This window comes from Varanus komodoensis, unplaced genomic scaffold (assembly GCF_004798865.1).
Source record: "Varanus komodoensis strain SLA01 unplaced genomic scaffold, ASM479886v1 scaffold3, whole genome shotgun sequence".
Lineage (NCBI taxonomy): Eukaryota > Metazoa > Chordata > Lepidosauria > Squamata > Varanidae > Varanus > Varanus komodoensis.
In genome coordinates this window covers 39,690,200-39,715,843 of record NW_025335761.1, presented here as the reverse complement: position 1 = coordinate 39,715,843, position 25,644 = coordinate 39,690,200, and the positions used below count along the sequence as shown (strand labels likewise).

At 40.4% G+C, this 25,644-nt stretch overlaps 1 protein-coding gene across 5 annotated transcripts in view; it reads left to right on the top strand.

Moving 5' to 3' along the window:
- CEP128 (centrosomal protein 128) overlaps window positions 1-25,644 on the top strand; it is a 210,333-nt gene that overhangs the window by 5,523 nt on the left and 179,166 nt on the right. For all 5 annotated transcript variants that reach the window (XM_044436403.1, XM_044436402.1, XM_044436400.1 and 2 more), the window contains exons 2-8: window positions 2,965-3,108; window positions 3,582-3,668; window positions 6,073-6,196; window positions 7,905-8,023; window positions 9,461-9,552; window positions 11,909-11,981; window positions 20,345-20,461. In XM_044436403.1, coding sequence (XP_044292338.1) covers window positions 2,971-3,108; window positions 3,582-3,668; window positions 6,073-6,196; window positions 7,905-8,023; window positions 9,461-9,552; window positions 11,909-11,981; window positions 20,345-20,461 — 750 coding nt within the window. In that variant the 5' untranslated portion in view covers window positions 2,965-2,970. The remainder of the gene's footprint in view (window positions 1-2,964; window positions 3,109-3,581; window positions 3,669-6,072; window positions 6,197-7,904; window positions 8,024-9,460; window positions 9,553-11,908; window positions 11,982-20,344; window positions 20,462-25,644) is intronic.

Sequence of the window (25,644 nt, the reverse complement as noted above, 5' to 3'; positions counted from 1 at the left end):
TAAAACTAAAACCAAATAGTTTCCTAAAGGAATATCAAAGAGATATGAGCAAAGGACATAATTCTTGGAGCAGTTGGCCGGTTTTCTGCTGTGCTAAAATAAGTAACTTGATGGGTCGATGCACCCTGGATTCTTTTGGGGAAGTAGGAGAAAAAATCTGACAAGCATTTTGAACCACAATGGATCAGGATCAAAGGACAAAATAGTACCAGATTTGTCGTACTAATTTTTGGGAATCCCAGTCTTTGTGCTTCCACATATATGGTTGCATTGTTTTATATCTCTGTGGAAGGGGATTACATGGCAAAATGGTTCCTATATTGCTAGTTGCTTGTGTGAAGAGAGTCTTGGATGTTCCTGGGAGCTGTGTCTGTTTTGCTTCTGAGCATCAGCCAGTACTGATTACCTAGTTGGGAGTAGGAAGTCCCTGTGTCTTTCTGTTGCATTATTTTTTGACAGGTTGTGACAGAAGCATCTGCTTGAGCCTGAACAGCTATAGCTGAGAATAAGAATGCATTGCCAACCTAATAAGAGCTAAATAACTGAATTTTTAAAACAGCAAGATATCTGAATTGCTGCTTCTTTTTATTTCTTTTAAAGTTTTCAAATGTAACCAAAAAAAGTTGGAAGAATGAATGTGATGTGAGGGGTTTTGTTCGTGCTAGAATTTTCATTCTGTGCTGAAGATTGACACTGTAATTCTAAGATTACTTTCCAGACCTAGGGACTGAAAGCCCATTGAATGTAGCAAGTAAACATGCTTACAATTTTATACTGCACGACTAGCACACTAAATTCTCAGGACTTGAGCCTGAAATAAATGAATTCTGGTTTTTAACATTAAAAATGACAACTAAGACATACATCATTCAGTTAGTGCTGCAGCACTCTTTGAAGACAAAAGCTTCATTTGGACAAGCTATGAAATATCAGATATAATAGCAGAACTGTGCATTAGGGGATTTTAAAACTATGTACCTAAGTATCTTGTGTCCTAGTAACACCCCAATGAGCCTCGCAATTCCACAAGGCAAAATTATTCAGCCATCAAATATTTCAAAGTAAGTATTCCCCCAGTCTGAGAATTGCTGTAACCTCAGTAAATCCTGGCTTCTTTTTTATATTTGTCATCTTGGACTTTATCATTTAGAATCTTACAGTGTTAAGTATGTTACAGTTTGCATCATTTAATTGCTATCGTTCTGTTGTTGTGCTGATAATCATAAGTGACAATCCTGAATGTAGTGCACCATTACTGGCCTAATGTATTTAAGTGGATTGTTTGTGTAGTGAGTTCTTTGAAAGTTGGAACAATATTTCTTTTATATATAAAAGCAGATGACTGGATATTCTGAGCTATTGGGAGATGCCTATTGTAATGAGTGGGTTATGTATGAAGCAGGCATCTGGATACGGTCTGATGCAAACCTTCCTGATCTTGAAATCTGGAGAAGTCCCTTCTTTAGGTACCCCCACCATTGGGATAAGGAGAGCAGCATTTGTTTTTATATATTCCATTTTATTCTGTACTGCTGCTGTTTCTGTGCTGGATCATAGCACTTGCTATTATGGTTCTGTTCTTTTAAATCAAGTGTGTCTCTCTTAAACTTTTGTATAACTTTAACTTTTGTTAGCCTCCAAAGCCTTGGCTATTGGGTGGTATAAAAATGAAACAAAGAAGCAATGGAATGTGAAAAGAGGACCGTCTCAGTGATGGATTGTTCTTCCCAAACAAGTTGGGAAGGCACCAACTTTAGTATTGCAGATTAAAAATGCTTGGCTAATATATTTTTATTCAGTAGAATTTGGTATTGAATGTACTAATGATGCTAGCTATTTCTTTACCATTCTACTTTGATTTGCCCTTATTGTTTTATGTTTTAGTAATGTTTTATTGACTTTTATCAATTGTTTTATAATCTGGCAAATTTTTATTGTCATGTCCTGGGAGCTGCTTTTAAGTCTGGAATAGTGGAAAAGTGGCATGTCAATTCCTAAGAGCACAATCTATTTAATTTAATTTAAACATTTCTACCCTGTCCTTTGCAAAGCCTCAGGATGACTTACAAAAATAAGTAATAATATAGAACACAATTAAAACATTCAATTACAATGTTCATTGTAATGTTCAATTCATCTAAAATGGATCCCATACCTCTCTGAACTTGGAGAACTATATCCTACAAAGAGTTGATGGAGTGTGGAGACAAAAATGTCCTCTGTACTTCTGCCCTGTAAAACACATGCATGGTGAATTTAGGCATGGAAGTGGAGGCTCAGGCATGGGAACTGCCAGGATATTGTGTACCCTGCCACAACCTATTTACTTCTCTCTCTGCCTCCCAGAACTTCCCCAAACTGAGGTTACTCTTGCAGCTTCAGTCACAACATGGTTGTTTCCAAGCTGGCTGTGAGGTCAGAATGCAGGTCCTTGGAGTGAGTTTCTGAGGTTGGAACTGTGACTACATTCTCCTATGCCTGTATGGACAACAGCTAATGGACATAAATCTGCACTTTGGAGTACAATGAAAGACACATAGAATGATCCTTATTGCATACATCCTGTGCTTGGCTGAGTGACAGTTATTGCTTCTCAAGAGTGTCTCAGGTTGCAGTCTGCTTCTAAAGTTACATAGAATTTTTTGGGAGCCAATGAGAGCCAACCCAGCCCTCCTGTGGTGTCATCCCATAGCGCAAATGAAGAACTATATGCCAAGGGAGAATCCAACTAATGTTTCAGTTGTACAACCACTTGCAGATCATTGGCTTACAGGTGATCTACTAGTACTCGCACAAACACTTGTACAGTAGGAAATGGCGGCAGAGTTGTACTAGCACAGTGAATCCTTCTTCTAACAATATCGTAAATTTAGCCTACCCTGTTTTCGTTTTGGTTTGGGTATAGTGTTAAAATGATAGGGCCCCAGACATGTGACATTTCATGTTTTTTTTATTTTTTGAAAGATACCCATGGCAGATTCATCCAGTGACTCTGATCACATCCGTCGTAGAACTGGAAGACGGGGTCCTGTTAGAGCAACCAGAATCCATAATCATGGTGCTGAAGACGTTACAGAGAAGATCCATACTTTAGCAAGCACTTTACAGGTTGGTAAGAGCTGTCCATTTTTAGGGCTTGTTTTGTGTCTTGTGCAAGTAAAAATAAGGGTTTGGTGAAGAGGTTAACCCATCTTCCAGGGCTGGATCTGTGATAGATACTGCACACATATGTCAAGATACTGCATACATATGTCTTCACATACTAATAATGGAACACATTAGGGCTCCACAAATGGGCAGAGCAGTTTGCATGAATTTTTCCCACCTCATTGAAAAAGATCCACGTGGTTGAGTTATCCATAGACCTCTTCATAAGAGCTGCCCACACACTGATTGCTGTGTGTGTCAAGAGGGCCAATGGCTGTTAAGCATCCCCAAACTTGTCTGTACTCAGAAACTTCAATCATTGATCTCCCTTGCTTGGTGTTAAGCAAAATACTGGAAATGGCAGAGGTCACAAGATTGTGACATTTGCAGTTGGGATTTTGGTTTAATTGTCTTTTCTCAATCTCTCTCCTAAGGATACCAATAGGAATCTGAGACATGTGGACCAGATGCTGGGTCAATATCGAGAGTACAACAATGAGCAGGCAGAAGCAATTGCAAATGTAAGCATCTGTTGGTAAAATTTAAAACTTTTATCTGATGATAGAGATGCTTAGATATGTTTTCTTTCCATCTTCAGCATGGTTTGAAGGAAGGTCAAGTTCTTTCTGCTTTGGACATGGAATGTGGTTTGAGAGGTGGGGAAAGGCTGTAGTTTGTGGGGCTGCCCAGCAGTTTTGGTCTCTTTTCATTGCCTTCCATTCCAAGCTGAGTTCAGATAGGGTATGAAGAATATTATGCTGTACTGGATTTCTAATAGCACATGGTCTCCTTTCTCTTTTGTATTCTGCTGTGCTAGAATTAGTACATTGCTCCAGGCTGAGCACAAAACAGGAGAAAGCAGTGTTCCACAAAGCTGTGCTGTAGTCTTTGTTCACATCCTGAAAGATTTCTTTAATAATATTTTATTGTCTTTGCTTGTGTTTTTCTTTCTTCACGCCTAAAAAGTTCCTTTTCTTTAATTATGGCCATTGTCTAACAAATCACAAACTTACCAGATATGTTTTATGGAATGGTCTGGAAAGAAGTGACAATTAAACAGGAGCTCCACACAACTTAGGATCACACAATACCTGAAAGGACACCTCTCGCAAGTACAATCTACCTGGATACTACAATCATGACTTAGGCCTCTGATTGCTACCTCTGAGGGAAGCTGAAACACAGAAACAGAGAGAGTGAGAAGGGGTCTCCCAGGCCATCTAGTCTGACCTCCGGCACCAGCTGGCTCCCCTCACGACATGCCCACCATGTGCTGAGTCAGTGGTGACAATGAAAAAGGCCTTCCCATTGGTAGCCCCCCATTTTGGAAAAGCTCCCCACTGAGGCCTACCTGCCACCAACTCTAATATCTTTTTAGCTCTAGGGTAAGAATGTCCTCTATGACAGGGCTTTTACTATATTGTAGCAAGGGTCAGGTACCATCAAAGCAATAGCAGGACCAGAAGCAAAGGCAGAAGTGGGAACAAGTGAGGGTCAGATAACCAGTAAGGCATGGCAGGTCCAGAGGTGAGGGCAGAATAGGGAATAGGCAAGGGTGAGATCCTGACAAGATGTGACAGAATAAGTGGCAAAAACAAGGTCAGGAACAGGTAAAGCATAACTTTGAGACAAAGGCAAGGGGCAGGCACCTGGCAGGGCAGCATCAGACCAGAGTCAAGGGCAAGGCAAGACTGGGGGCATAGTCAGGACCATGGTGCAACCACCACAAAGGCCTGTGTTGCTTTGGCAGTACAGAACAGGGCAGATAAATATCTGAATAAATGAATGAATAAATAAGTCTTTTAGTAAGTCTTCCAAAACTCCCATCTGTGCTGCATGATCACATAGGCACCAGCTCTTGCAGGTACCTACAGGGCAGATGCTGGTCCTGCAGACACTTGTATGGCAAACTTTTTGCACACATGTCACCAGAGGAGCTGTGCCACAGCTTCACCTTAACCACTAATTCTCAAATCTGTCTGTAGGAGCAGGAAACAATGATATACACAAACCTGTCTGTTTACATGGATTCTGAGTGATAATGGTGAAATCCATATTAATAAATGAATTTTAAAATGGATTTGTGAGCAATGCCTCATTTGCAAGGGAATATAGGGTGTTTCCAGATGCTGGCTTCCTCCTACAAAAAAGCAACAGGAAATAACTGCTGAGGGCAGCTCTTTGTTGAAGTTTCCAAATTAATAGCACTGAACTAGAATGGGGTGGGGTGGGAAGAATCTCATGGATCAGATACCTGGAGCTGTTGCAGCACATTAGCCATAGCATCCCTAGACACCCACACTGATCTTATTTGCTTGTTTGGACTGCTGGTGATCACCACAGAATTGTGGGCAGTAAAGTTATTATGCAGTTTGATTCACCCTTTTCTTGCTAGCAGAAACTTCTGTTTTTTGGAAATGCCTGTATCTTCTCCTTTCCAGGCTTCTGCTGCTTATTGCTGCTTATATATAAACCTCCTTCTGCTTTCTCTTTTTCTTTTCTTCAGATATTGCACATTTTGGCAATGATGTTAGTCTATGATAGGGATGCACATCTGTCTTTGCAGACTTTTTGTGTGATGTATAAAATAGTAATCAAGCCTCTGCCAAAATTTCAAAGATCTGCCTAGTCATTTCACATATATGTGCTATGCATTTTACAATACGCAGAGCTCATGAGGTTCACAAGAACAAGGAAGAAAACATTCAGAAATACCATGTTTAGGATTTCAATTGGGTGTGCTGTGTGGTCATTTGGGACATAAATATATATATATGGGGTTGAAATGGTGGTATGTGCTTGGGTTGTCATTCCCTATGCCTACATTATGACCAACTTATTATGCAGATGGTCATATACAGTGTGATTCTTTGCATGCATACTCCTTTTCTGCCCTCCACCTCATGAGCTGTAATTTTAATGCAGCTTAAAGAAACACTGGAACAATCCATAGGCCAGTTAAGAAGCCAACGTCGATTGAGAAGTTCAGGAGTAAGAAGTGCATCTCTTTCAAGTTTATATGCAAGTGACCTAGATGGTGGAGCCCCAGGTATGTCAGAATGAGTTCTAATGAAATCCCAAAATCACTTATCTGGGCATAAGCCTTATTGAACATTGAGTGCATCTGTATAAAATTGCTCTGTCGGTTTTTTAAAATGCTCAGTTGTTTTCATTCAGGAGCAACTGAACAAACTGGTAAGCTAAGTAGAGCCAGGTATGCCTGAGTGTTGGGATCTTTCATGTTGGAGTTCACTGAAGCCAATTAGCTGCAGCATGGAGAACTAAATTGAAAATTTGCTTTCTCTTTCAGTTTGACAATCCAGATTTTTTGACGTTTTGAAAGCAAGTTCTCTCTGCCCCAAATGAAACCAGCATTTGTCTTATATGAACATTGCTTCTGGCATTGTGTGTTATTGGCAGAAGGAGGAGACAAAGAATCAATTTCTATGATGGATTATATTATGTGTTATTACAAAACTATATGCTAGAATATATTCTTGTGTTCTAATTTCTTTGTGCCATTTGGTGTTATGGTTGCCTTAAAGTATGTCAGCGGAAAGTTAGTATACACATTGGATTGATAAACACTTTTTGTGTTCTGTGATGAGGTATGAAATAGATAGGATCTGTATTTGGAATGTGCATCTGATATTGTGCCCATATGCAAACTGTGAACACTTTTTGCACATCTGCACTTCTTTAATGGAACAGAAAGTCTTTGATATGCTGTTACATGAAGAATCTTAATCAGTGGAGTTCTCAGATCTGTAATGAATAATTTTTGGATGCTTAGAGTTGGAATTGCTGGTATATAGCAGGTTACTGGCTCAAAAACATTTAAGAAGATGCTTGGCATGTGCTTATAGCTTGGTGCTGTGTGTGTGTGTGTGTGTGTGTGTGTGTGTGTGTAGGGAGTGGCTGAATTGTGGCTCAATTTGAAATAGTAAACTGGAATCTGTTTTCCCAAATAAGAATAGGGTGATATTATATCCTGTAACAATATTATGCCTTGAGGTAGTATTTTATTTTACAATGTTTTATAGTTCCTGAAAGTTTAAAACTGCATTCATGCAAATTAAAATAAGTCAGTGTTCTGCTTGTATACTTTTGATGAAATTGTGCTGGTACCAGAATTAATTTATTTCTTCTTAGTCCTCTTTTTTTCCTACTATGTCTCTTAGAGTTTAAGTCACTATAAAATAATCTGAGTGCTTTGCGTAAATACATGGTATAAATGTAATCAAAAAATAGATAATGCAATCTCTGGTAGTGTGTGCACTTTATATTCTATGGTATTTTGTGTGCACTTTATATTCTATGGTATTTTATATTATCTTGATATAAGGGTGAGTGCCAACTATGGGGAAGGCCTTTTCAGTGTTGGCCCCTCATCTTTGGAACAACCTCTCTGCTGCAGCCCACCTACCACCAAATTTGCCATCTTTTCAGTGCCAGGTCAACAAGCCCTCTGTGTGGGCACCTTTAAAGATCTCCTTCGTTATCCAGGACCCTGAGGAGGTTATTGTGGTGATTCTTCTTTCTGGGTGTTCTAATTGTGTTTTTTGCTGTAGTTTTTGCTATTTTAAATTAATTTTAAGGCCATGTCTTTTGTTCCCACCAACCTGATGGATCTTGCTTGCAGGGCTGTGTGCAGGCGTATACAGGTTGAGGTGGCCTTTTTAAAGATTACCTTTGTTTATACAATATTTGTCTAGAATATCATGCTGATTTACCTTTCTCTCTTTTACCTTGTGAAGAAGGCCATCATTTCCAGCCTACCTCTCCCCTCAAGGATTATGGTGAGACAGTTGGTGCTAGACATCGACGGTCTAGGTCTGCTGTCCGATTTGTTGACCAGGGAGCTAATCTGGGTCAGGTAGGTACTAATTCTTAATGGAACTTAGGCTCCTGATTTCTCTTCCCTATAATTGCAGTTACTTTTTCACTTGATGTTTTAATAAATAAATAAATAATTCAGCTGTTGAACTGTAGAGGGGTGTTTGAGACTTGCTATATCAAAACAACTGTTCTAGATTGCTTATGATGCATGTTATGTGCGGCAAATGTTTTAGGCTTGAATTACATTGAAGCACCACAGTTTTGCCCTTACAAGACACAGTTTTAAAGCTGAGTCTGCCTTTGCTTACCAGGACACTGGTATTAGTATTTTAAATTTTGCCCAAAACTGATGCAATAATTGGAATATGCTGCTATTTTTATCTTGACTCTGAAGAATTTTAATGTCTTCTTTTAAAGTGAGTGCACAATTTACTCTCAAAGATCTGCTAATAAATACTATCCTTATATTTTGTCTAATACTGAACAAAGCCAACAAAACACTCATATTCTTGGAATTTTTGATGGTCAGGAGTTGTCTTACATTTGAGTAAAACTGCGACTTATATCTTGGTTATGCAGCAGAGTGACAAGAGAAAAATGGAGCTGTGCAGAACAAATTCTTAGTTGGAAGCCCTTAAAACTTTTAAAGTGTAATGTACTCCTGAGCAAATTTACTTGAACGTAAGACCCATCATGCATAAAGAGGCTTATTCTTGAGTATGAATTGTGCTTAGAATTGTGGCTTAAACAAAGCAAACGGTAGTGTCAGTAGTTTGTTAAAATATTCCTTCTGTTAGAGAGTAAAGCTAGGCACTGGTCAATTATTTTATAAAATGGGATCCAAAACTGCTAATACTTTTAAGCTCTCAAAATGGGTAGATGTTGCCCAAGAGTAGCACCAACATGGCCCTGTCTGCAGGGTTCCAGTCTATAATAACATGGGAAGATGGAGTTGGAGGAATAGACTGTACATGTAACAAGATAATTAAGTCTATGCTAACAGAAATAAGCCCTTTATGTGAGGAGAGACCGAGTAGCCTGGATCTCATTTGGCAAAATGTTCCAAAGATGGGCAGTAATAGGAAAAACTGCTTAGTCACAAAAGGGTATGACATGATTTAGAAAGAAAAAACAGATAAAGAAAAATAAATGCTAAAATAAATATAGTTAGATATATTTAGAAACTGGGGCTTAAATGGATCCATTTAGGATTGGTCCAGACTTTCTAGCCATCTGTTTCCAATTCTAAATGGATCTAGACGGACATATATAAAATTCAGCATCCAGGTGCCATTTTGGGTTCTCTCCCAATTATGAACTATTCTGGAGTAGAAGACCATAATTCACTAGCACCAAGAAATTCTGATCTGTTCTGCTATCTGTTAAATATTGTTGCAATACATAGTATATATATCTTGAATACATGAGTGAAGCAAAAACGCACAATTTTAATCTGTGTGTGCTTGTATTGCAGCTGCACTCGTTGCACCAGTCGCTCAGAGATCTCAGCAGTGAACAAATCCGTTTGGAAGATGATCTCAGCAGAGAGCTTTCAAGAAGAAATCGGTATGAAAGGAAGGCATGGTTTTTCTACTGCAGTGTCGAAAACAGGCATTCCCCTTTCTGTGTTGGTGCCCTTTGGGCAACATATTTTTAGATGATTCTCACCATTTAATAAATGTAGTCAGCAATGCTTGGTGGTCAGTAATAGGTGAGAATCTGATTTGGAGGTTGCTCCATGCATAATTTTCCTTATAAAGGAAAAAAGTGTATAAATTCTCTTATAGCAATTATAGTTTAAGAAAGGGTTTTTTTTCTTTTGCTAGGGATGGTTGAAAGCTCCAGTGTGCAAAGAATGTGATGCATGTTATCTGTTCATGGCCTATACAAGTGTTGCAATTTAAGATGTGTATCATCTGCTGTGGCCCATCTTGCCTAGCCAATATATATGTTATTTGGCCTCGCCTTCTGGGTTATCCCTCTAGGTGGCTCACAGTATATGAAAAATGTAATGATCTATGAACCATAGCATATTATTTTATATAATTGATATAATTATTCTTACTCTATTACAAATAGAGATGTGAAGACCTAGAAAAATGGAAAAAATTGAATTATTCCCCCTAATCTTTTTTTGATTGTTTGTTTCCTGAAAAATAGGGTCAATTTTGAGCTAGGAAATATTTTTTTAAATGGTGAATAAACTGTTTTCAAATGAAAAAGTTGTCTATTCCCCAGCCTTTACTTTATGTAAGAGGAAGACCTTTTTTACATAAGCAAAATAAAAATTTATACTATGTAGGAACAGATTATTTAATCTGCTCTGTAAGATTCCCAGCATAGTTCTTTTATCATTCCTTATTACAATTATTTATCTAATGTATCTATTGCTGATAGAAATCTGAGGATGTGCCAAGTCATGCTCAGTTTCCCAGCATGAGACTAGAGTTACCATTTCATAAAAATATGAAAAATGTGCATTCTTGAAAGTTTGGATTTTTTTTCTTTTGTTTCTAGACTTGGTCAGGTTAGAAGTTAGTGAATGTAGTTCTAGCACCCACGTGTGTAAATTGTCTCATTGCTTACTATCAAATTCAACAGCTGCCTCGAGTACCATTTTTTGATAGAAAAGCATGATATCAAGCAATCAAATATATAAATACACAATGTGTGGATTATCCAACTCCTGTTTCTTTTCTTAAAAAAATCCAGACTTTGAAACCTGAGTCTGTGAAACTCACCACCACGGAAATGAATAAAGTTCCCAGTTAGACTTCCCAACAAGGGCATGCTGTGTTAGCTATAAACCTTGCATTGCTGCTCCCAAATTGAGTCTGCTATGTCTACATTTTTGGCCCTGAAAGCAACTCAGCAGTGTGGTTCCTATGATGTAGGCATAGGATTGACAGCACTGCTAGAGGTGTTTATTAATTAGAATTGTTTACAAAAGTGGGTAAAATACAACTCCTCAAATAATGGAATGGGCATAGATGTTTAGGAGGGAAATTCAAAGGCATCTAATTCAGAAAGTTTTTGAAACTCTTTAAAAAGAGCCATGATGTTCTTATATTTTCTTTAGGCAAAAAGTGGTAATGTAAAAAAATAACACAGTGATGTAGAGCAGAACTTCATTTGCTAAAGGATTTCCATTAAGGGATTGATGTTTCTGAGTCATGTTCAGATAGGACCAAATTCAAATGAATTGTATGTCACACGACTGGAGTCGTGACTGGCTCTGTGTGGGGCCTATTAAAGCAGAAAATCCATTGTGAGAATTTCAGGTTAGATGTTGGCTAGTTTCTCCCCAGAAAGCAGGGATGGGCTGCATGTGGCCGTGCAGCACCTGTACTGTGGCAATGTAGCACTATGGCAGCAGCAAAAAGTAGCAGAGGTGAATTGGTAAAGTGGTAGCCAAAAAGCTAATTTAGTTTTAAAGCAAGGTGTTTCACTTGATTTAAACTGAAATCAACCCTGTCAGTCAATTTCTGTGCTGCTGAGAAGTGATGGGAAACTTTTTTTTCTTTACCGTCATACCAGTTAATCCAAAGGTGCAGCCCCTGGTGATTTTGGGAGGGTGCAGTTGGCCCCATGGACCCCTGGAAGTTTCCCAGCCTTGCTATGAAGGGTAGTGCCTCTTAACAATATGGAACTTGGTCTGTTTTGTTGATTGTTTGAAAAGCCCAATTTTTATGTAAATGAATATAAATTCATTGCTGTCAACCCTGAGCAAAGTTGTGCTCCCTGCCCATTTTTTTTTTGAAGTTAGCTGTATTGTTGCAATGACAATGCAATTTGTCATTTAAGTGTTTCTGCTAGCTAGAAAGTAATAAACTGTGTTCTCAAATAAAGTTTTAGTAGTCAGTAGAACACAATATATTCTGAAATGGCTTTGGCTTTGTTTCCTGTTGCTTTTTGCCCTAAGAACTGATGCAGAAACGAAAAGGAGGTTGGAAGATTTAACTAACAGACTCAATGAATCCCAAAGACAAGAAACAGTGAGTGCCTTGAAGAATCCTTATTTCTTAATGGGTTGGGAAGTGGAGGAGGGAACTGGCTTCTTGCATAGCTGCTTTGCAAACCAGCATGCATTTTATCAATCATCTTTGGTAGCAACCCTACAGCAGGATGGTGTCTGAGCTTGTTAACTGGGCAGTTGTTGTCTTTAAATGAAAATCTAATAATGCTAATCCCTTAAATTTGGATTATCCAAAGTGACTCATGAGAAATAATGGCCTTCCACAATAATGAAAAGTGGTTTCTGCATTAGTCAAGATAATGGATAATAATAATAGCTGACATTTATATTGCTATTTCAAATGTTCATATTCCTTTGCAGGCAGATTATCTAGTTGTAATTATTAGACAACTGTGTAAACCAGAGTGCAGGAGTGATGATGCTGAAAGAGTGGCTTGCGCAAGGAAATCTAGTGAGCTCATAGCAGAGGAGAAATTAGAACCACTGTCTTAATCTATAGTCACTTTATTACACCAGCTCTCCATAGGGAGAAAATGCAAAAAAAAAAAAAAAAAGTAGCTTCTAATATGTAAATGTACTTCAAGGCACAGAAAGACTATCTTTTAACTGAGCAATACTAACTTAAGCATGTCAACATATAGTGACATGTTGGAAAGTCAGAGGTACAAGATCTGAAAATAAAGACAAATTGGAATGGAGGAAATGGGAAGCATTGGAGGTGTGCCTGGATGCTGTAGAGAGGAGGGAGAAAAGTTGTGTGGCTGGAGGACAAACAGGGGTATAGCAGCCAGGGCAGAAGGACGGGCATCCACCCTGCAGTTACATCTTCCATGTGGGAGAATGCTATCTCTTTAACTCACTGATGGCCCCCTCTTTTATTTTGTTACCTTCTTGGTATGAGGTCCTCTGCTCGGAAGCCCTTGTTCTCAGTAGCATCACTGGAGAACAGGGACTCATCCTAACGTTCCTGAATATACCCTTGTGGCACATGGGATAGGCTAAAAATCTAATAAATAAGGTCTTGAGATTATTTCTCCAGATCACTTACTTGGTTTCAGTGGAACAAGACTTCTCCTTGAGGGTCATACTATACTTCAGGCACATCTAACAAAGTCCCCTCAACAAGAAGATGGTACTCAACCACTGCTTTTAGAAAACCAGATATTGAAGAAAGAATTCTAGCTTAGCCTTCTCCCTGCTTGATTTGTTATGTTCAAGAACAGTTTTTAGATGAAGGAACATTATCAGTTCTTATGCATCCTAAGTAAATATTCCAAAGAACATCATATGGATTGAAACCCTGACATCTGAAGCAGCCTTTACAGTGGGGATGGGGAAACATGGTCTGTTTCTTCATGGGATGTACTCTTTGTGCTTGCATGCATATTTCATAACGAGAATCAGAGGGGCTTGGCATTGTTTCAGCCTCATCCACTTGTTTCTGCAGCCCCTGCTGGCATGGGACTACTGAGAGCTTTTCTGAAAGAAAATGTAGTCCTTGGGTGCGTACGGTTGCCACACCTACTTTATAGCCTGTTGTTCCGTGGCCCTTTGGATTCTGCCTGCATGGAGTGTGGAGCTGTCCTGCAGTTCTCACAAATGCTCCTGTTCAGGGAGAGTTGAACACTTGTGCACCCTGGGTTCAGATGAATACCAGGGTGTGAATCCTGAAGCTTTCTTCCATTTCCTGAAATCTTTAGTTGCTGGTACAATGGAGGACAGAGGTATGGGGGACAAGAGCTATGCTCAGATGCTGGTAGGATGGGGGACAAAAACCATGCTCAAAGGTATGTTCCAGTCCAAATTCACCCACTTACCACTCAAACTCCCCTGGTAAACTCAGTTTGCCTTTAAAAAGGGAGGTGGATGCATTTCGTTAGTCTTTTTCGAACTCCTAGCTTTGTGTTCAAACTTAGTACAAAAGCCTGACTTTGCTTTCTTATGGAGAAAAGGGGGAACAAATTTTGTGAAGTACTTGTGAATAGGGGGAACAAAGAATATAGCGAATATTCCCTTGGGATAACTGTGGGAAATTTGAGAAGGTGAGGGGGCCTGTATTGAGTGAACCCAATTGCCACTCTTGATTGGCATACCAGACCAAGTTTCTGAAGAAGAAGAAGTCCTTGAAGATTTGGTGATGCAAATTTTGGAAACTAAATGAGAGACTGAAGCCTTTGAAGCACCCTCCAGGTCACTGTCCACAGGTTCCCAGACTGACCAGGGGAGCAGAAATGTTTTGGAAGAGATGGAGTGGTCCAGGAATGGAAGGAGGCAGAGCTGATTCCTTGATGGGACATTGGGAGAAATAAGCTGCTCAGTTAGAGGGCTTGCATAGGTCCTTGCTGGCCCTTCATCAGCAGAAGCCATCCTGAGTGTGGAGTCCACTGAATTACTGAAAGGCAAGGATTTGGGGGAAAAGTTCCCAATTCCTAGCTTCTGCTTTTAACATGAGCAGAAGCATGTCTTCCAGCTGACTAGAGGGTGTTTAAAGTTTCTTTGCTTTGTAGCTGGGAAGTGCAACTAAAATTCTTCATTGCAAAGAGGCTGTCTGGTGTTTTAGAACCTATGGACAGGAGGGGAATGGCCAAGCTCAGGACAGGGCCATAAACCTATGATGTTCCCAGTTGTCTGTGAGGCACATTGTGAGGTCTGAGGCAATTTAGTCACAGTGTCAGCTTGTGCTGCAATGTGGGTTGTCATGTTACCTGAACTGAGCTAGTATGATGCTAGATTGTGGGGAACTATTGTCAATACAATAATTTAAATTGTAGTTGCTAAAGTAAAAGGGCAAAATGATAAGATGGAGGAGGAGGTGAATGATGTAAGCTGCCTTGAGCCCTTTGTAGGAAAAAGGCAGGATATAAATTGAAAATAAATAAATTTATTTATTTATTTATTTATTAAAACATTTCTATGCCACCCCTTGCCGAAGCCTCGGGGCGGCTCACAACATAGAATAAAATACACAATAAATTAAAACAATAACAATTAAAATATATATATTAGAATAAAATAAGCCGCCCTGGCCAAATAAAATTCAATAATTTAACATTTAAAATGCTGCTTAAATAAAAAGGTCTTCGCCTGGCGCCGAAAAACAAATAATGACGGCGCCAGGCGGACCTCTCTGGGGTGCGCATTCCATAACTTAGGCACCACCGCTGAGAAAGCCCTCCTCCGAGTAACCACCCTCCTAATTTCCTTCACTGAGGGCTCCCGGAGGAGGGCCTCTCCCGCTGATCTCAGGGGGCGGCTGGGCATATATGGACGTAAGCGCTCCTTCAGGTAACCAGGACCCAAGCCGTTTAGGGCTTTATAGGTCATAACCAACACCTTGAATTGGGCCCGGACTTCAATGGGAAGCCAGTGAAGCTGCCGGAGAACTGGAGTCACGTGAACATAACGTCCAGTTCCCGTCAGCAGCCTGGCAGCTCTGTTTTGAACCAATTGAAGTATCCGGACCGTCTTCAAGGGCAGCCCCACGTAGAGCGCGTTACAGAAGTCAAGACGGGAAGTCACCAGTGCATGAGTCACTGTTGCGAGGCTGTCATACTCTAGATAGGGGCGCAGCTGATGAATCAGCCGAAGCTGGAGGAAAGCGCTCCTCGCCGCTGCTGTTACCTGAGCTTCGAGTGAAAGCTCCGGGTCGAGGAGCACTCCCAAGCTGCAGACCTTATCCCTAGGAGGGAGTTCAACCCCGTTCAGGACAAGGTTCAATTCACCTTCTCCGAAGCCTGAACTGCCTACCAACAGGACGTCCGTCTTGTCTGGACTTTATTATCTTCTTTGATCACATTAATTAAGATGGCTACTATTCTGGAATGTTTGGGCTCATTGTTTATGCAACACCAGACTAAGTTCTATGGCATTTGAAAGTCTTTGTGTATTTTCTTATCAGGTTCATAAAAGGACAGTAAGGATGTTGGATATATAGTTTGTACAGCTTGTTGAAAGAACTGCTCTGCTACTAACACAGTTGAAGTAGTGGTGATGCAAAGTACAGAAAAGGTCAGGTATTCATTATCATTGATGGTTTGTGGGAAAAAATATTTTTGCATCAACATACTCAAGCTTCACAGGATTTGTGAGGATTAGCCCTTCATTCAATGTTTTGATTCTCCAGTCTGCATCAAGTTATAGATGTAATTGATTAATAAACAATGAGCAAAATGTTTGGTTAATGAATATGAACTGGAATGCTTTCATTTGCAAAGGCACCAATGGAGGCTTTTTCCCCCCTATGCCTAACTGCTGCATTTCTGTCTGGGATTTTCCAGAGATGGTATGCAGGAAAGGGATAATTTGCCTAATTTCCCTTTTCTAAGCCTAATTGCTGTGTGGTGCTGCTGAGGGGGAGGCAGTGGAGTGGATCCAAAGATGCTGTGGGCTGGAGTTGGGGGCATGTGACCTAAAGGAAGTAGGAAAGATACTGTTGGCATCTTTATATTTTGCAAAGTCAAAGGACTTGATTGGAGGGCTCTGCGGTGCTCTGCCCATCGTACTTCTACTGGCATGATACTTGCTTCTACGCCTGATCTGTGTTTGTAATTGTGGGGTTGTAGTTCTGAAAAACAAGCTGGCATAATTTAAGTTTTATTATTATTTCCTGGCATATTTATTCATTTTCATACTGCCCAATAGCCAAAGTTCTCTGCATAGTTTACAGTAACTGTGTCAACGACTGTGTTGTTCTCTTTGGGCTTGCAAACTAATCTTAACCGAGTAAATTATGTCCTTATGTTCAAGCTGCAAGCAACAGTTACACCAAAGTGTATTTTCTGCTCAGTAAAATTTTCGTTGATGCAGCTATTGCTTGCCACCTTGAACACAGGGAAATACTTGGAGTAAATATTTGAATAAATAATTATGTCAGCTTGCTTTTCATTTCACTAATAATGTATATACAAGACCTAGACAAGATTGTCCAGGGGTACATGGGATTGGACTCTCATATTTAGGTGGATCTGTAGTGTCCACCTGCCTTGGCTACAAAACTTTGTGAACAGACCTGGGCTCAGTGGTGGGAGCTGTAAAGTAAACAGGAAACCCATGGCACATGCATTAAGTGTTTGAGCATTCTGAAGTGAGCTTTCTGATTCACAGAGTCAAGTCAAAATTCCATCTTCCAGCTAACTCCTGCTATGTTGCCTGTGCCATAACAGGATAAAACACGAAATGCCATAGATGTTTGGGGAATCCCTGCATTGACTGTGGATTGAGGCCACTATCTATGCAGACTGCAATTGTTATCCCCCTATATTTGACATTTCATACCTCAGAACATATAGGAATGATATTTTTAAAAAATCTTTCGAATTAAATTTATATAGATTGAATACTGTGGATTGCAATCTCAGTTCTCACCAGCCTTTTTCCATGGTTCCAACTTCTTTTAACTGTGCTTGGCTCTAGCATGCTTTTTAAAAAGTACTTCTAATTATTGATTTCTTTTGGAGTGTCTCTTGAAACCCTTCCACTCGTGTTGTTGGATGGAAAAGTATTCTTGCTCCAGTAAATTGCAAATTATACTTCAGTAATCATGGATTAATAAAACATTCCTTGGTAGATTTTAAAATGTATTTTCTGCTCCAAAAAGAGAGTGCAAAGAGGGCATTCCACAAAAATGCAGTTCAAATTGCTTTTACAGAGAACATTTTAATTGAACTAAATAGGAAAAGACTATATAACCATATAATTGTTTGAAAACATGGGCTTGGCTCCAAAGAACCATATGTAGAAGAAGAAAATGTATTATTCATGTTCTTTGAGTTCTGTGGCACGGCGTTGTGCAGAATATTTCATTTGGATCCATGCATTTTTTTCAGAGATTGCATTATAGTATGAGAACTTTGGTGATCAAGGAAGATACAGGTTGTCACATACAGTTTCTCCCGAGCTTTGGAATGAGTGTGAGCACTGGCTTGTACAAACATTTGACCAAAGGGAAGAACTTCTCCAGATTTTGGGCTCCTTTTTCACACATTGTTCTTTTGTCAGAGTGGAAATGGCCTACTTTGAATGAAAGTTGGCTAATGCAAAGGCACATCCAAACCATGGAGAACAGTTTGTTTCTTTTGTTAAATTATGAATTGGTCCTGAATTTTTGTTGGGGTGGTGCTCAGGGAAGGATCTGTGCTCAAGAGTCTTGTTTAGTTTTGGTGAGAACAGACATTGTGTCCAGCAATCTCTGGAAAAATGGGGGGAAAGTTAAACTATATCTTACCTTGATAATTGTGACATTGGTAACCATTCTGCTACTAATTCCAAATCTGAATTATGTTTACAGTTTGTAGATCACATAGAAAAAATATTGCTGCAAAATGCCATTGTGATGCAATTAATACTGTTAGTTTGAAGTAATAAAATAACTGTAGCAAAGCTGGTTTCCACAGGGTGTTTAAATCCAACTTGCCACTAGAGGGTAGCATCTGCAAACCGTTTAAGAGAATAGCATTAGTCCTGGCACTCCCCCCCTCCCCATTTCCTTGAGTCTTTTGTCTTCCCAGTGTCTTGCACTACAGAAAGGAAAACAATTAGAGCAAATAATTCTTATTTTTTAAATATATTTTAAAGCCATAAGCTATTCTGTTCAGTTCTTGACTTGTCATTTTGTAAAGTTGCAACAATAACAAAATTCCTGGCTTTGTTATATGGAAATTTTAGTGTGGTTTCATAAAGATCTAATTTTCACATTATGGTAAATATTGTTCCTGATCCACTTCCACATGCACGCAGCTAGCAGTCCTGGGTGAGGTTGCACATTCCTATCTGTATCAAAAGATTCATCCTGCCCTTCTAATGAGATCCAGATGTGAGCATCACAGCACATGTGTAGACCCTTGCTTCTGCATATGGCTCTTCTTTGCTAGATTGGGATGACAGCATGATGATTGATGACTCACCCTCTGTGTACTCTGTGCTAATAAGAAAAACAACAACGACCCAGATTCTGTGTCCCAGGGCACTGTCTGAAGGTACACAGCTGCAGCAGCCTTGCTAAAATTACGCCTGGCCTGGTCACAGCCTTAACAGTAGACTACCTGGGACTGTTTAAGTTTCAACAGGATATACATATAAGTTTGTGGGTCAAGTGAACTTATTTTTGTTCTTGGTCATTTAATGCTGATTTCTCAGAATGATACATGTTATGGATATTTATGTTACTTCTTTTGTTTAACTACTTTTTATGGTGAGGGGAGCTGAGAGGATGGTAAGGAACTATGCAAAGTATTGGATTCCTACTGATAGCTGGAATTCCTGCCCATGCCAGCAATGACCTCTGAGGTTTTCTCAGGTTTGCATACTTATAAACCTATCTTCACAACTTTAAGACCATCAAAGGCTGGTGATTCTTGTTTTTTCCTTTTGTGAGGAATGCAGCGCTTATCACTCTGTCACTACATCATGTGATTACATACCCCTGATGAAGACCTACTGCAGTGATGTTTTCTCCTACCCATTGTATTAAAACTCTGTGCTGTGTACCATGCAAGCACACTTTGGAGTGGAGAAGGAAGCTCACTTAGTGGTCAAAAGAAACTGATCTGTTGCTGAAGATAGGCTTGATCTAATTGTAATCAGTGGGTTGTATCTAGTTAGCATTCATCTGCTCATGGAAGACTTGTTTCATCCAGCAGAGGGTTCCTTCAGTGGAATAGGGAGGAAGGGGATTTTCCAGCAGTGTTTCATTTGCAACGGTTGCCAGGTGTCCTAAATCATAGAGAATAAAGTTCTGTTTCAAAGGCTGCCCAGTCCTATTTAAAGATGAAGAGCCATTAGAAGGTAGACCTTCTAATTGAAGTTGTCCATTAACAGTGAAAACTTAGACTGAGCAGAAGCATGGGTCACCTAGCCACAGTTTATACCCAGAATGGTGAGATGTATTTAATGCTTTCTAAATGTGCACCTGTAGCAGGTATACATTTTATGTAAATCAGAGTCCTCTTTTTTGTTAATTCATTTGCTCTTTTTTTTAGTAAGGTGACCATGCCCACCTACCCCTCATTCCTGTGGCCCCTATGTGCCCCTTCTCATACCATTCCGAAGTGCTGTTCAGTTCTTGAGAACAGATTTTGGGAGGTAAAGAAGCTGCAGGGGGAAGGAGAAACTCTGAAAACTCCTTCCTCTCTGTCCCATAAATGGAAGCCTCTACTTTTTGCCAGTGGAAGGACTCAGATACTGCTCTAAGTCTTTTGTTGTTCTTTGCTAGATGAGTTCTAAGTTGTGCAGGAGTGGGTGAATGTTGGTACAACAGGACAACGTTTTCTATTAGTGTTCCTATGTGGAGTGTTTTGCAGTTGGGCCTTTGGATTCTCTTCAGTTTCTTCTTGTTAAAATTTAGCTTGATATTATCTTCTTTGAAATCTGCCCCCTTTCTTTAAGGTGTCAGAACGGGTTGAGAGGAGACTGGAGGAGATAGAACGAGAAATCCGCTCAGAAAGACAGCTGGTGGAAAGACGCCAGGATCAACTGGGACACATGTCTGTGCATCTCCAGGAGGTAAGCAGAAGGACTTTTTATATGTACAGAACTCCATAGCTGCCATTTGTTACCCATTGAGTCTGAGCTAATTATTTAAAGGGATGACTGCCATTCTTGTAGATGCATTTTGTCGGGCGTCAAGTGAACTGTCAGACAGTTAAACATGAAAGGGGCTCTCATCCCTGAGGCAAGAAGTATTAAACCTCTTGGTTCTGAGTATTTGAAAGGGAGCTACCTTGAAACAATTTCAGTACACCTAAGATTTAAACTGTTAAAGGGGTTGTTAACAACCACCCTGTGAATACTCTTCTCTTGAAGCCTAAATGTGATGTTTTGGGGAGCCAGTTTCCTGGTGCTGTATAATCAGCTGTGCTAGAAGCAAAATGCACCTGGCAGAGTACAAGAGTCTGTGCTGTGGAGACAAACTGAGCTATTGTTCACTTTAGAGAAGAAAATTAAGGCCTTTTTTGCTTTGTCTTTTAAAGGGGTGCACAAACAAGAGAGGTAGTGAATTTGATCCACCCTGGTACTTAAGCAACCAGGAAGATAAAACATGTGCCTCATAATTTTAGATTTAATTTCAGTGCTTTGGATAGTCATCTTAGACTTTTACCCTGGTATCTCACAGAGCCTATGGGAAAAAATAATTTCATATTTGGTTCCTTTAATACATGTGGTGACCTATGCATTTTTTTAAAAGGCAGTTGCTCATTATACGGTGCAGTATAAACCAGTGAAGATTAATTTAGATTGATGTGTTCTGTCCTGAAAGGCTGACTTCTCCTTTAGAGGTCATGTCAAGAAAAAAATGATAATGCACATTTAAAAAAATTTGGGTAAATGTAATGCTTAACCTCTCAAGTTTGTACGTTCTTTTTGGGTCAAAGAGTTTTTTGTATTCTTTAAATTATGTGAAATGGTGGTGAAAGGTTGTGATCTATTAGAGCTGAGTGGCACTACTGTTGTTTAATTTTGAAAGACTAAATTAGCAAATTGTGCCGCATCCTTCCTCCCCTTTCCTCCCCGCTTGTCACTTGTTTCTGATTCAGGAAGCTGATGTGCAATTTGGTACAATTGCCTGCCAGACTACCCATATTGGCTTGCAAGGCATGATAACTTGTGATTGACACTTGAAACTTAATTGTCCAATTGACTCTGAGCTGATGGTGAATATTTTGTAACTATATTTCTTTGATGTGGGTTTGCTATGGCTGGAGCATTCTTTTTTCTCCTTTTACGTTTCGGTCGATTAAGGTACTATCAGAAATGTAATATCCTTTCAGACCCAAGATGGGATAATAGTGTTCTTCAGTACTGAGATCACACCTGATAATATCTCGAAGTGGTTCACATAATAGGCTGGCTGTTCAGAGGCTGTGACAGCACCCTTCCTTCTTGCACTGCTGGAGTAGCATGAGAGGTCCAGTGCTGTGTAAAAGAGTTTCTTCCTACACCACAAACTTCCTGTGTGTCCTGGGCTTTCCAACATTACCCTGGTGGTTCTGAAAAGAGGAGGGCTGCCACAACTCCCACACTGCTAGCATAATGTGACTGGGGCCATTGGTCATCTTTACGCTAATCCTGCAAGACTGGTCAGTATCGCCCTACCTATTATGGAAGGGGCCAAGTATGATGCCAAGTTGCCTGAGTTATTAAGTTGTAAATTGTTGATGCATTTTGTTGATGCAATTGAGAATTGAATTGAATCAGTGGTTTCCCAGCTTATTTTTTTAATAGCATAAGGGCATCAGTAAGTTTAACATTCCAATCGATTTTAGTGCTTTTATCAGCTAAAACGGGGAGTTGTTTACCTAGCTTTTGCCAGTGTGTGACCACCTTCTCCCCAGCCACCTCCCTAGTCATCAGCTGAGAAGGGAGCAGAGAGGAGAGCTGCATTTTTGAGGAAGAACTATATGTCCCTGTTTCTGAGACTTTATCAAGGGATAACTCAAGATCTGAAGATGAACTTACAGTAGGGTTCGGCAGTGTGGGGCAGTTCTTGAAGCATATACCCCCGTGGGGCGGGGGCACAGCCAGTCACTGGATACCCTTGGCCTTGTCATTGTTCACCTTCCCATGCTACACAAGTGAGCAGTGACTGGAGAAGACACAGAAGCCTCCATTTTCCTTCCCACTCCCTCTGGGTGGTTGTGCAGATTGTGCCCAAAAGAAGAGTGTAAGTGAGTGGGCAACAAAGAGGAGTCAGTAGGTTTGCACAAGCCATCTTGCCCAGGGACTTCCTAAAACTGGCACTATCAGAAGAGCCACTTCTTTACAGGCTGGTGTCAGTATAAAATTTGATAAGGGGAGTCCTTCTCAGGAGCTCCATTCCCAGGTTCCAACCAGCCAGTGATAAGAATTGGAATGTCATCAACATAGCCAGTAGCCCTCCTGACTAGCACCCTTGCACTGACTGGATGGGGACTATTTTGTGGGGGCTCCAGTAGTTCCTTGTAGGTATGTTTCCTAATGAAGTCCTGAGAAATATGCACTCAAACCACAGGGTCTGATTTTTGTTTCCTATGTTTTTCAACATCTGCACAAAACAAGAAGAGAGAATCTGAGGATGGGGAATGGGTTTTCATTTGTATGCTAATTATGCTCAGCTATAGATCCCTTTCCCATCACATTCTGTGGGACTGCGGAAGTTCTGCAGCAGCTTTGGAATCTGTGACGGACTGAGTGAAGGTGACAAAATGGAAATGAATTCATGGGAGACAGAAGCACTTCTGCTTAGGAAGCTTATGCACCTGGAGTTAACATGTCAGCCTGCTTTAGAAAAGTTGCACTCCAGTTAAAAGCTCAAGTTCATAGTTTGGGTGTTCTTTTGGACACAGCATTAGTATCTGATGCTTAGGCGCTGGCTGTGAATGGAAATGATTTTGCACAACGTTGCTTGGTGTGCCAGCTGTACGTGTATGTGTATATATGCACATGTGTGTCGGTGTAACCCAGTGTTAGTGTTTGAAATGCAAATTCTGAATTATGCTGCAAATTGTTAAATTTAAGAAGTAGACCGCATTTCTACATAGTCCATAAAGGCACAGAAGGGGAAGATGTGGTGACAGGGATTTTAAATGCTATTCCTTCTCATAGTGGAACTGGCATTTTCTCTGCATAGTGGAAGATTTATTTTGATTAAAATTAATATTTCTATGCTGGAACGTTCCTGTTCAGAGATTTGACTGAATATACGGTATTTGGCAAACTTTCAAAAGCCACGTGATGCTGTTGTATAATATACAGTGGTTTGTTCACTGTGTATGTGTAAGAGCCCATTTTCTTACTTCCACATGAATTGAATTATAAAGGATTAAATGTGCTTCTCCAGATTTTTTTCAATCACTCAAAAATATTTATGAAACCAATATAATCTGAGAAAAGACATGCAGAATATTTGTCACCACTAGACGCCAGTATTTTGCCATCCTTGAGCAGCAGTAAGGCTCAGTAAATTCTGTTGCATGTGTTCAGTCAAGGAATATGCTGAATTTAGGGGTATATCAATGCATGCATGTTTACTCCCTTGCTTTTGGTTAAATGTGTGATTTGTTTTATGTGTGTCATGTATTGGAGGATTGATGTTTCCTGCAGGAGCACTGTGAAAGCGCTTAGTGCCCCCTGTACCCCAAGTTTTGGGACTTGACATTTTGGTTCCTTGAACTATGCCAACAGAGAGAGCACACTGAGTGTGAAATCCTGCTGTCCTTTTTTCTCTTGAGCTCCTGGAAGATGAGGAAGTATTTATAGGAATTGCTTGTGGTATGGTCAGGCATGTTCAATGCAGCATTCCAACAGGGAATGTGGCCTGATATCGAATAATCATACCTACTGCTTTCCCCAAACATTTGGTGACAAAAGTAGAAACAAGCACATGTGACCTGCAGCCCATTTGCACCAAAGTGTACCCCATTCCCCAAGACCCATGCTCTTCCTCTTCAGGATTCCAGCTGAAGTTCAGTGTACATATTCATAGCACATATTCCATATCACCTCTTCCCTTGTGCATCAGGTGCCTTATAGTGCTGATTCTCCTTGGCGGAAGGGCGTGGAGAGAAAAGGAAACCTTTCCCTCTCCCTGTGAGATTTTTCCCTGCTGTGGTATGTACCAGTGGTTTTCAACCTTTCCATAGCTGGGGACTGGCGAAAACAGGAAAACCACCTCGGGGACCGCTGAGGCAGAAACAAACAGTATTCTGTGTATTAGTTTCCAAACACAATACCAAAAAAAATGAAAATTCTGCAAAACAACCAGAAACCAAGCAACAAAAAATGCCAACAAAAGAACAAAATACTGAAATCGGCGCAATGTAGCTCTCAGCTGACTCCCACTGAGCTGCCTCTCCTCTCCCTGCCCCCCCCCTTGTGGCACCAGCGCATCCTCCATGAATGCAATGCCAACCAAGGAAGAGGTGCTGGAGCACAGCCGGCCCCTGTGCTGGTCTGTGGCAGGCGGGATGTGGTGCTTCCATGGACTGGCAGGAAATCTCCCACAGATCAGCACTGGTCTGCAGACTGGTGGTTGAGAACCACTGTTATATACCACTAGATCAACTATAAATTGATGAATCTTGTAATGGCCTTGTTGGGTCAAGAGATAGTGGTCCATTCTTTGTTCCTGAAGCACTGCATGCTATAGGCCTCCCTTTAGGAGATAATGAGCACAGTAGAGTCCTTTGCAAATATTTATAACTCTCTGGTCTGGGAGGTTTGTGAGCATCCAGTGGAGGGATGGAGGAACATAGACCCTAGGATTGCCTCAGCTTCCCTCAGCCTCTCAAAATCATTTAGATGGCTGATTCTGACCATCTAAATGTTTCCCTGATGTGGAAACACAAGAGGAGAAGCTGAGGCACTGCCTGGATTGAGTCGACAATTTTGGTACCACTTGCTTCCCCTCCCTGCCTCCTCCAGCAGCTATGCCGGTTATGATGGAGGAGCACAGGCCCTCTGAAGATGGCATTGCTACTGCAACCTCAGAAGGCTCTTCCACGCTCGCAAGGTGGACGCTGCCTTTTCCAATGGCTAGCTAGACAGTATCCTCTGTCGATAGGATTGTGCCCTAAATTAAAAAGCTAGGGGTTTGAACATCCCTGTTCTCTCTTCAGCACCATTTTCAGCTACCATTTTCTTTCTTTTTCCCCTTTCCAGTTTCAGCTAAGTACTAGGTAGATGTACAAGCCACAAAAAGAAATGAGTTA